At 43.4% G+C, this 11,183-nt stretch overlaps 2 protein-coding genes across 5 annotated transcripts; both read right to left on the minus strand.

The window, feature by feature from the left end:
- Positions 1–64: 64 nt before the first annotated feature.
- Positions 65–2,190, minus strand: LOC114872632 (nucleolar protein 9). Its single transcript, XM_029180024.2, has one exon. It carries the CDS (start codon positions 1,934–1,936, stop codon positions 131–133), a length of 1,806 nt encoding a protein of 601 aa, XP_029035857.2. The 5' UTR covers positions 1,937–2,190; the 3' UTR covers positions 65–130.
- Positions 2,191–2,277: 87 nt separating this feature from the next.
- LOC114872633 (nucleolar protein dao-5-like) lies at positions 2,278–11,094 on the minus strand. 4 transcript variants are annotated; one of them, XR_003788803.2, is made up of 5 exons: positions 10,953–11,094; positions 10,510–10,736; positions 10,208–10,327; positions 9,652–9,818; positions 4,480–4,565 (listed from the first exon to the last, which is right to left on the minus strand). XR_003788803.2 is itself a non-coding variant. In XM_029180025.2 (3 exons), the coding sequence occupies exons 1-3, from the start codon at positions 6,333–6,335 to the stop codon at positions 3,197–3,199; spliced, it is 1,650 nt and encodes a 549-aa protein (XP_029035858.2). In that variant the 5' UTR covers positions 6,336–7,416; the 3' UTR covers positions 2,278–3,196. The 4 variants fall into 4 exon arrangements, 2 of the variants coding, with proteins under 2 accessions (XP_029035858.2, XP_029035859.2); XR_003788802.2 differs by having other exon boundaries at positions 10,510–10,783; XM_029180025.2 differs by lacking the exons at positions 9,652–9,818; positions 10,208–10,327; positions 10,510–10,736; positions 10,953–11,094 and adding exons at positions 2,278–3,481; positions 5,215–7,416 and having other exon boundaries at positions 4,322–4,565.
- Between the last annotated feature and the right edge of the window lie 89 nt (positions 11,095–11,183).

Consider the following 11,183-nt stretch of genomic DNA (forward strand, 5'->3'; position numbering starts at 1 on the left):
TGAATTTACGAAATACATTAACTATTCTATGTCATAATGCATTTCTTTCCTTACTTCATACATATTATATTCAACGTTTATTTAACGCAAATTATGTGAAATTTATACTCGTTTTTCATTGAGAAACGCGTCATTTCTTCTTCTTTACAGATTCACCTATTATACCCGCGAAAAGAGCTTTCGTTTTCTCTTCTTTTCCCAGAGACTCCGTCCAGTCTTTCTTGTTCCTGGCAAATAACGGCACGTTCAGTTTATTGGAGATTATTTGTCCAGATTTCGTGGATCGCAAAGATTCTCCGACTGCTGCCAACTCTTCCATAATCAAAGTTCTCTGATTTATACGAGCCCACTGCCACATCTTATCCAAACATCTGGAACCGTGGGTGGTGGATGCCATTTGTGCCCAGTATCCTTTGAATTTCTTCGCCAATTTTTCTCTGCTCTTCTCACCTATGAACTTGCTCTCCATAAATGCATCCACGATACGACTCCCTTTAGGATCTTCCAGTATTCGTGTTAGTTCCTCCTCGTTCATCTCCAGCAACGAGTTTACAATTTTGATGGGTTTATTGAAATTCAAAATAGTCTGAATGATCAAGCTCCCGTGTAAACAGATAACCGGATAGGAATCATCTTTTTTTCGTAAACTTTCCAGCTGTTCCAACGTTTTTAGACTAGCTAAACACGCTACGATTTCACGCTGCTTTTCGTTCGTCTCGCAACCAAGCGTCCTTAAAAGTTCCGTCACAAACGCACCTTGCTTCACTTGCAACTTCAAACACGCGTTTCCCGCGCTTACCAACACTCCGGTAAATCCCTTTTCGAGAATTTCCGGGAAACAGGCAGAGATCTCCTCGAAGATTTTTTCGAAATCTTCCTTCACAGCGCAATGATCCAGCAGCCTTTGCACGCTAAAATTTGTGTTCTGCTCGAGAGATAACGATTTCAAGTTGCCTTGAAAGTAGTCTTGGTAAATTTTATACAAAGACTTTGGTTCCGCTGTGGCTAAACAAGCCTCTAGTAACCTTACAGAACATTCCGCGTCGAAAATATTCGACAACTGCTGCTCCTTACCAGGTTTAAAGCATTCCTTTGTAATTTTTTGAACGTACAGTTCTAGCATCTCGGGATAAACATCCTTTAAGGAGTACAAAACGCTTTGCAATAATCCGGACGTAAGTTCGTCTTGGCCAAACTCGAGTAACCGTGGCCATCCAAGTAATCTATTGCAAGTCTGCGACAACAGATCTTTGTACTCTTGCACAACTGGTCGCCTTTTCCCAAACGTTAATTTCTTTTTGTTACTATCGTCGGGCTTGTCGATTAGTCCGCTAAGACACTCGATCACGGTCCTCAGAAGATGATTCGCGTACGTATCGAACACAAATTCCTCCATGTTGTTTATGAAATACCTGCATAATTTCAATACGATATTGTTGTAAGAAGCGATCTCGGATTCCTCAACTTTAACGCTCGCATCCTTGCTTTCTTCCTTGTTCGATTCCACGGACACCCTTTCGTTTCCTCTATCGGCACAAATCACTACGATTTTTTGCAAAACGTGACTAGCGAATCTATCGCTGCTGAGCGGCCTTAAATTCGATCCGGATAAAGCGTCGACTAACCTCTGAATCGTTTCCAGGTTCGCGTATTTCAATAGCGAATCCAGTATTCTTGATCCGAGCTGATTTCGAGCATATTCGACTTCGTGGCCTATCGTTTGTTCGTACACGTTATTTGCAAAAATCAGTTTCTCTTCGGCAGTGGAAAAGTCGCCCTTCATCAGCTCGAAAATACGCACCATGTATTGATAAGTGTCAGCATCGACATCCGATCCATGATTTCTTTGCCGGGCAAACTTTTTTGCCATCTGCGCGTGGGATCGTTTCTTTTTTCTTTTCTTATTCTTTTCATCGTTTCCGTGTTCATTAGCCATTCTTCCAAATAATTTCTTAAGGTACACAACACACACACCGTGCAAATCGCAACGAACCTAACCTCTTTGATGCAATATGCGATACACGTGAAAATACGGTACAGTATCGCCACCTACGATCGACAATTGGTACCGTCAGATTCCACATTATTTATTGGATAAATACGCAGAGGTTTGTTAGAAAAAAAATATATACATATACTGATCGAATTGAATATTCCTTTTCGAAGTCGGATAAAAAACAGATAAGAAATAAACTTATCTCTGAATCTGTTGAAAATAAAAGCGCAAAGTTAAACATCGAACCACGTAAGGTCACGGGTGCGACGTAAACGTTGCCGTTTTCCGTTTAAATTGCATTATCTTTTATTTGCATTTTTCGATTCCTTCCTTAATTAACTTTACACACTCGAATTAAAATTTATATAAATCTGTTCAGGTCATATTGTAATACGAACGATCGTTATTGACTGGTTATCAGCGCAATCGTTCGTACACGAACAAGAAAGAAAACATTGTAATGGACGTAATAGCGTAATTGAAGAAACGTGGAAGAGAGGAGGATTTTTGAACACGATTCTTTGGAACTCACTAGCCGTTTTTCGTGCCGTAGGCTCGGATCCTCTGCAGCTGTCTTTTAACCAATGATCGCGGAAAAATCTTAATTAGTACAAAGAAATATCTATTTATAGTTAATCAAAGGCCCCTTCGACTGCTATCACAAATAGAGAAAAGAGTAGGTGGAACTGAAATAGTTCTCTCATCTAGGACAATAAACTTTTACCCTTATCTAGTACGAGATATATGTATATATATCTATATCTATATATAATATATGTATATGTATAGAGGATCGTTGTTTTTTTGGATTGACATTGATAGTTTCGTGGGTCAACGAACGGTATGATTCTTTTTTTTTTTTTTTTAAATATCTAATATCTATAGAATTCACGTCGCATGATTAACTGCAATCAGAAAACGCGTATTTTGAACAACGGAATCTGCGATGTTTCCGTAAGGAAATGTTCCAGGTACCTTCGAACACCAACAAGTTCTTCGTAACGATACGTTACATCGCATTCCAAAAGCTACATTTGATTTCTACAGAAACGATCGATTTTCTTCAATTTTACCTAAAAGCAATCTTCGACGAGAGCTCTGATAGATCTCTGTAACGCGCAATGGGGTTTAAAGAACGATGGTTTAGAAACGTAGCAACGGGGACGTTCTGGAATGCGAACAGTTTGCTCGAGCGCAGCGTCAAACGGCTCCATATTCTTCGCTCGAAGGTGACTCGTCGCTGGGAGGCGGTCTAGGTGGTCTCGGTGGCCTAGGCGGTCTGTGAAGGTGTACACCGGGAGCCGGTCTTCTCGGTGGTGGCGGAGGATGGCTTCCGTAGGAAGTGTCGTCACCTTCTTCGCTGCTTGGCGAAGGAGACGGTGCTCTGTCTTCTTGCTCTTGCAATAGTTGCCGAAATTCTTGAATTGATTCGTTCAGGGACCATAGTTGCGAGAGCAAAGAAAGATCCAGTTGTCGAAGTCCAAACTGAAAAGATACCATGCCACGCGTTAACGTAATCGAGAAAAGAAAGACAACTGAAAATTGACTAGTGGAAAGTAACAACTTGCTGGACGTGAGAACGAAGGAGAGGCGCGCTAAATGAGAATGGAAATGAGAGAAGAAGAAGCAGAAGAACAAGTAGAGGAGCACGAGTGTAGAAGTAGAAGGAACGAAGGTGAAAGAGAGCGGGCACGAAAAAGAGTGAAAGAGGGGAGGTCACGCCTGAGGGAATGCAGCGTGGGAGCGGCTGTGCCAGTTCGCTTCGTGTCTGGATTTACTATTAAACTATTAGCCTAACTTTTCAGCGGACACGTTCTTCGTCAAACGTTGATCGATTCATTTACTACAACATTTACATGTTATTATCTCTATGGATAGGGAATCAAATTTATCGATAAACTTAACAAACATCCTGACAACGTGACATATCAGTCTGACGAAATCGACAGAAGAAATGTCGAGAAGGAAGTAATAAAAAAAAAAGTAGCCAGAGGAATGCCAAGAGGCCATCAGTGATACTCTCTGATCATGTTAGCGTTCCATTTATAGAAACGTTACGTCGTTATATGCAAATCCTTGGAATTTTCCTGTTAGTTCATAAATATACTTTGTATTAACCAATGAACGACCAACGCTGCCTATTATAGATAATGATCTCTTCAAACTATCGATATTTTATTTGGCTGAAGAATTCATTTGAATCTTCAAATTATTTTAATCAAGGCAAGTTGTCAGAGTTTGAAACGAACATCAATGGAAGTAATAACAGCAATGGAAGATTGGTTGCAACGATTTGATGGAAAAGCGTGTGCCTTCAACAATCACCATTTCTCTCCTGAGTATAGCCAGTTGAGTATCCAAGGTGGTGAGCTGTCTGGCAGGTGGTGATGGCCTGGACGACGACTGAATCGAAGCTTTACCGCCTCTTTGCGTTTTACTAGAGGATCTAGTGGGCGGTGGCGGTGGTTCGCAACCCTCGCCTCGTCCACCGGTCAAATTAAATCCGCTCAGGCTCCTCGGTAATGGCGGTAGACCTTGCAAGGAAGACATCGCGATCCTCTCTTGTATACTGAAAAAGGCGAAAGTTTCGTTCAAAGTACAAAAACGGAACACCGATTCACCGTTATTTGCTCGTTCGATAGAATCGCTCGATCTCCAATCAATCGCCTACCAGCTGAAACACGTGAGATTTCAACGAACCGTTCTTTTATTCTACGCGATTTTTCGCGTCTTTCAGCGATCTTCTTATAAAAGAAAAAGAAAAGAAAAACAAACAACGACAATGTGGGTCACCAGGCAATAGAAAAAAAAAGAAGAAGAAGAAGAAAAGTGTATCCTTTCTCATTGGTGGATATTTCGAGGTGTAATTAAAATTATTACGACAAGACGTATAGTGTAACTCGAGAAAGTCGTAGATCGAACCACTGGATGGTTGCATTCGTTCTCGTAATAGGTATACAGGCATCGCGGTTTTTCGCGATAATTAACGCGTCAGTATGAAACGAATTTGTAACGACGTTTCCGCCGCTTTCGCGCTCATTCAATGCCCGTTAACGTAACGCATCGAATAAACATTGTTTCCGTGAGAAAACGAAAATGATAAACCGCGAGTAGGAACACATTTTGCTAACGGCGTACTCTCTTCTCGTCTACTACCGTGCAAGTAGAGCGAATAATTTCTTTGTACAAATTTTTCCACTTTCTGATCGGTTTACTACCTGAGGATATTAAGATCACCGACTTTCTCGTTCTCGCAGCGATCAAGTCCGTTGACTCTGTCGGCGTCGTCGCCTGACAGCCTGATCTGCGTGGACGAATAGGGAACACCGGCTTCCAGCCAGTCTTGTCGATGAATATTTTCACCGTCGCGATCCTCCTCCTCGTACTCTTCCTCGTCGTCATCGTCGCCGTCGTCGTCATCGTAGAGGCCGCCATCGCCGTCGAGATCGTTCGGTTCAGCTTTACGGTCTGATTCGTTGACAACGACCACCATGGAACGATCTTGATCAACGTTTTCGTTGGTCCTTGAATCTTCTGTATTTGTCCGCGAGTCCAAATTCTTCTTCGCCGCGGAATCTCTATACTTAGCGAGACAGGACCTTTGAGTGGGCGCGGGTCGACTTTCGAATTTATTTTCCTGATTTAATTTCGATTTTTCGCCGCTGGATTCTGGACTGACGGACGGAGCGAGACGTTCGTCGTCAAAGGACACGTTCGATTTGGCAGGAGTTTTCCTAGACGGCTCTTCTTTCTCGTTTCTCGCGTCGGAGGACTGGGTCGTTTCTTTACACTGTTTCGTGCGCTCCGATTCGTCTTGGTCGAGTCTATCTTTGAACGTGGAATCGCTGGAGGAAGAATTCTCTCGGAGATTAGAACTGGGACGATCGACGGATCGTTCGGATGGTGGTTCGGTAGGATTTTCACGATGCTGTTGCTCGAGGACGGCTCGGTGCCGCCTTTCCCGCGGTGGATTTCTTCCACGACGATTCTCCTCCTCGTCGCACCTTTCACTCGCGCTGGCCCGCCGACCAGCTTCCTTCTCAACCACGATTCTAGCCGAGTGATCGTTGTTCTCGTCGCTGGTTTCCTTCGAACCTGACGATTCCTTAATCGACTCGTAGACGACCGTTCGTCCAGCGGTCGGGCACACCTGTTGCTGCTTACTGTTGACCGATTGTTCTCGATCGGACCTCCAAGGTTTGGCGTTGGGCGGCGGCGGTGCCTGCCTGGTCGGACAGGGCGGCCTTGGCGATCTTTTGAGGGCCTCTGCGACCACCTGCCTACTCGGTCGTGGCGGTACCGGTGGCGGGTGTGCTCTCTGCGTCGCTGCCAATTGCATATTTATCTTTTTACGATAGCTACTCTTCAACGATTGCACCTCAACGCGAATTCCTTTCGCGCTACGAAAACATGTTCGTTCGATCTAATTGTCAGACGAATCGTATCGAATCAAATCGAATCGAGGTCGTTCGAGATAACGACAATGATTATCTTTGGTTCCGTGATAGTTCCATCCGAGCAAACAGCAGCAGGAGGTTACGTGAACGCGTAACGATGAATCGTCGCGGGTTGAGTCACGGCGTAGATGCGTGCATCGTTAGCAGACGCAATGTGGCCCTTGCCGATGCGACGATACGATTTTCACGGTAGAGCGTGAGCGTGACCCAACGCGCCACGCGTTTGCCACGAAACGGAGCTTTGTTCGTGCGAAACGGAACTCCGAGGCGAACCAAGCCGAACACGCGTTACCAACAGTCAGGTGCGCCGAGCCGATTCACCGACCAGATACATTCCTTCCCTTTATTTTTATTTCCACAGGAATTTCAACCTTACTTCTCTTTACAGCCTACTTTCTCCTATGTTCGCTTTTCGCGCGGATATTTTCCACGGATATTTCCACGGCTATTGTACGTCTCGCCACGGCACGTTACACCGTAAAAGCGCCAAGGCAATGAGTCAAATTAGCACTCTAGTCGTTGTTTCGAGTACTTTAAACAGCTACTCCGTCCGTTGCCCGTTCACAACAACAATTTTCACATAGTTTACACCCGTTTATTCTTCGACAATTCTAACGAACACGAAATGTTGCTTGCAGGTCGGAGTATCCTCGATTCGCTATCGTCTCTATTCTCTATTCTCTGTCCTCCGAGACCTCGTTCCTCTTTCCTCCATCGTGTTTTCCCCTTCCCTTTGACCAATGGTCCACCAGGCTAGCGTGCCTGCTCCGTTCCGTTTCTCTCGCTTGCCCGTACAACGGACTGCCGCTAACTGACTTCGCGATCCCACAACATCCTTCGTGTTCAACAGACCACGTGACTGACTCGAGCTCTAACTCGAGTTCTCGAGGCATCAGGTAGGCAGTGCATACGTACAGCTTTGCACCCACCTCTCCTCCTCTTCCGCCAGCGACGCCGCCGCCGCCGCTCTACGTGTGCGAGCCAGCTAAAGGACGCGCCGCACAGAAACGAAGCGAGACGGAAATCGAGGGAATCGAGAACCGAAACGATCGCGTAAACTGGCAAAGAAAAAAGGGGAAACGGAAAGTTTTTGCGACGACGTTAATTAAACTTTACAGCGATCTTCGTTATATTACGTTCTCGTTAATCTTAATACCTGTAGAAATACCTGTGATAAGAGGATTCAAACATCTCGTATCTACGAGCGATTCGAACACACCTCTCTGGACGCGTACCGTAGAAAAGAAGAGAAAATGGGAATGAAGAGTTGGAGGGGGCGAGAGAAAGAGAAATAGAGATAAAGAGGGAAGGAAGGGGTACCGTAAAAAGCAAGATAGGAGTAATTGAACGCAAGTGTGCGAGAGAGAGAGAGAGAAAGTATATGTGTGTGTAGCGCACACTGGGCGCGATTACACGAACGGTGTGACGAAGATGGAAGAGAAGCGAACTGCGGCAAGGGTTGAGTAACCTAAACAATATACGTGTACAGAGCACGGAACAGAGCAAAGAAAAGAAAAATACGCGTGGTATAAATACGGACAACTCGTGGTATTTCGAGCGATACCAGAAGACCAAGAATAAAAGCAGATCGAGCGGCAAGTGGTATAATGGAGACGGGTTGGTGAATGGAGAGCGTTAAAGACAAACAGGATGAAAAGATAAACGCGAGTTGTTCGTTTCCGACGAGAAATCTTTAAAGATGCTAAAAGATCGCGTCTTCTGTCTCGTAATTCCGTTCTTTTCGAATGAAATTTTTTTTCATTCCTACGCTCTTTGGATTTCCTTATACCTTACCTCTTATAATATCGCGTGAGAGAGTAGTTCAGGTAGGGAGCGGAGACGCGGAAGAAAGAAAAAGGAAAACCAGTACGACAGTAGAAACGAGAAAGGGTAAAGGAAGGAGAAGGAGCCCATTAGGTCTCCTTGGTTCGCGAACGCTCACCGTTCTCCACTCGAATCCAACACGCTACATCCAGAACCCCTGCTGACCCGCATTGTTTCTTATAACCCGATATTCCCTCGAAATGTTAGATCGAACAAGATGTACCCTATCGTTTCGTCGAGTTTTACTTTCGCCAATTATATTCTGCTAATACGCGTCATGCGTCTATGTTTACAATCTTCCTATGCAAATCACTTTGGTTGGAAAAGGTGACATCACGATGGCCGTTTATTCATACTTTTAAATAATCGTCGTGTAACAACGGTTACGTTACATTACTGTACGCGTACATTTAAATTTTCTTCACAGTCTGTTTCCCAACGTAGACAAGAGCTACTTGTTCTACTTTCACCCTAATCCATCCGTGTACTGATCCAATCAACGTCTTCGCATTGTGGTGTATCGAGGAGAATGAATTGTTAATTTGACGAGCTGAAGGATCACGCGTCGACGATCCATCGAATAAGGATGATTTCACTCGTGAAATCGGCTTAATTCGACGGCCGCACGAGCGGGAAAAGATAGATTTCGCGCGTCGATCGCCTACACGCGTGGATAGCAGACGGATAGTTTTGTCAGCCGGTAGATAAGAGAGTACGTAGGCCAGGAAACAGATACGCGAAAAACGAACGCTAAATGCAACGGGTGAACCGTATGGTATTAAATAATGCAGAATCGACGAGTTTCGTTCATAGTACATATCGTGTTCGTACGATGAGTAGTCGAGGAAAACTATTACGTAAGCAGGCGATACGAGAACCACGTTGCCGCGTTCAAACGCGTCGTTGTTTTTGCAATTCGATGCAAAAGTGGCTACTCAGTGCCAAAGTTACAATTTACAATTCTAATTTCGCCGACTACCTCTCGTGGACGCTAAAATATTTTCAATTACATTATCACACTGTATTTTAGACGTTAGTCTAGCTTATTCGGCGTTAAACTTCGTTTCGATAGAGTCGACCCATTGGGGCAACTGATAATTTGTTTCCAGTTAAATTAAAACTTGGAACACGCTATACATTTATACATTTTACTTGCTACGAATTTAGTTCTTTCGTTTCTTCAACAAAACTTACAGCGTTACAACTTGCAGAAATCGGTGAACCTGAAAAACGCAAGGTCAGAAGAGACGCGCTCGTACACGCAACTTGGCGAAGGGAACAATGAAAACGAGCGAACGCGTTTCCATTGAAACGATGCGAGTTCGATGGTAAACCTATTATCCCGAGATACGCGGTACAGGATGTAAGCGTTACCTGATTATTCGTTGCGTGCTGACACCTGCGGGACCATCGGCAAACCAGTAGCTACTCCTTGAACTTCCATTCTTGACGACACATCGGGCAAAGGTGACTGGTTTGCTGAGAGTGCAGCCACTTCATGATGCAGTGTATGTGGAAGCAGTGAGAACATTGGCCCCAGACTGGAACAGTATCGAATCGTGTTTATCGAAGAACGGTTCGATTACCAGACAGACACGCGCACCTTGTGCTTTCTCTAACCACCGACAACAAGAGTTTGTTGCGTTTACATTGGCACGCGCGAATACGCGTTAGTACGCGCGCGTGAGAACACGGTATGTCGTGTACGATATACGTAAGGATCCGTTTCGTTCGGCACACCGATCGATATTAACGTTTGCGACTGCGCAGACGCTACCGCGCCAATTTACGAACCGTTTATTCGTTTTATTAAACGTTGTTATTGTTTGTCCATTCGTTCGATACCGATTGTAATAATTTGTAATTATTATAAAAAATTGTAATAATTTTAATAAATTTAAGTTGCATACAAATATAGAATCTAACTTACCTAACGGACAATCATCTCCAGGAATTTTACAATCTGGACAACTGGCGTCGAAAGGCATTCTACATATACCGCAATTATCGTCATTTGCTATCCAACGCCAGGTGGCAACACCGGTCCAACCTATAAAATAATTTGCGGTAATCATTTATTTCTACAGGCAACGATTCGTGTTTTAAACGAACAACATTAACCGCAAACAACGAATTTAAGTTAAATTTTAATGAGATACGCCAGTAACTACCATGTAAAAATGTTCAAACAAACTATAAATAAAAATACCAAGTCCTGATCTGGGTACTCACTTTTTATCGTAACCTTCATGTTCAGTCTGTGATAATAAAACAAATTAATGCGTGCAATGTTAGTTAGTGAATGCACTCAACACGGTAGACCAGTTATAAACAAATTTGACTGATCTTTTGTAACTTTTTCGTTGAAAACACTGTTTTTAAGGTAAAACGAACAAGCCAAGATTGTAAACGTCCAACCGCCGTTTACAGTTATTGTTATGACGCCACCTTGCGGCCATCTAGTAATATATTTTTCATTATTTATCGTTGACTACTCGTATAATTCCTGAATTAAATAATATTGATTTATACATTTTGTTTGCATATTTAATTATTAGACAAGTTATCCGAAATTAATTACACAATTCGTTTGGCAGTATTAAGGAATTTGTAAATTCTAACCTTGCACCAAAATTACTCGGACCGTTGAATATTATAAATGCGTAAAAAATTACCTCGTAAACTTCTGAGCATCGTAAAAATAATCAAAGGATACTGTTGCATCGAATAACGAAGAGTGACAATTAGATTTTTCCACCGTTTTAGGGTTCAATATGCAATAGTTGTTTCGCAGATCATTTGGAAAATTCTAGAACATAAAACGCGCGCATCGAGGACGTAAAACGTAAGTCGCTGACATGAAAACTTGCCTTCCCGCTTTGTTGAGCGGCAGAAAGTAAGTTTAA

The sequence above is a fragment of the Osmia bicornis genome, chromosome 3 (genome assembly GCF_907164935.1).
Source record: "Osmia bicornis bicornis chromosome 3, iOsmBic2.1, whole genome shotgun sequence".
Lineage (NCBI taxonomy): Eukaryota > Metazoa > Arthropoda > Insecta > Hymenoptera > Megachilidae > Osmia > Osmia bicornis.

Bases quoted from the DNA above. Each gene is read 5' to 3' on its own strand.
- LOC114872632 (XM_029180024.2), bottom strand. From the start codon at position 1,936: ATGGCTAATGAACACGGAAACGATGAAAAGAATAAGAAAAGAAAAAAG.
- LOC114872633 (XM_029180025.2), bottom strand. From the start codon at position 6,335: ATGCAATTGGCAGCGACGCAGAGAGCACACCCGCCACCGGTACCGCCA. The intron at 4,566-5,214 runs GTAGTAAACCGA...CGCCTTTTTCAG, and splicing joins GGTGATCTTAATATCCTCAG to TATACAAGAGAGGATCGCGA. The intron at 3,482-4,321 runs GTGATTGTTGAA...GTATCTTTTCAG, and splicing joins CTATACTCAGGAGAGAAATG to TTTGGACTTCGACAACTGGA.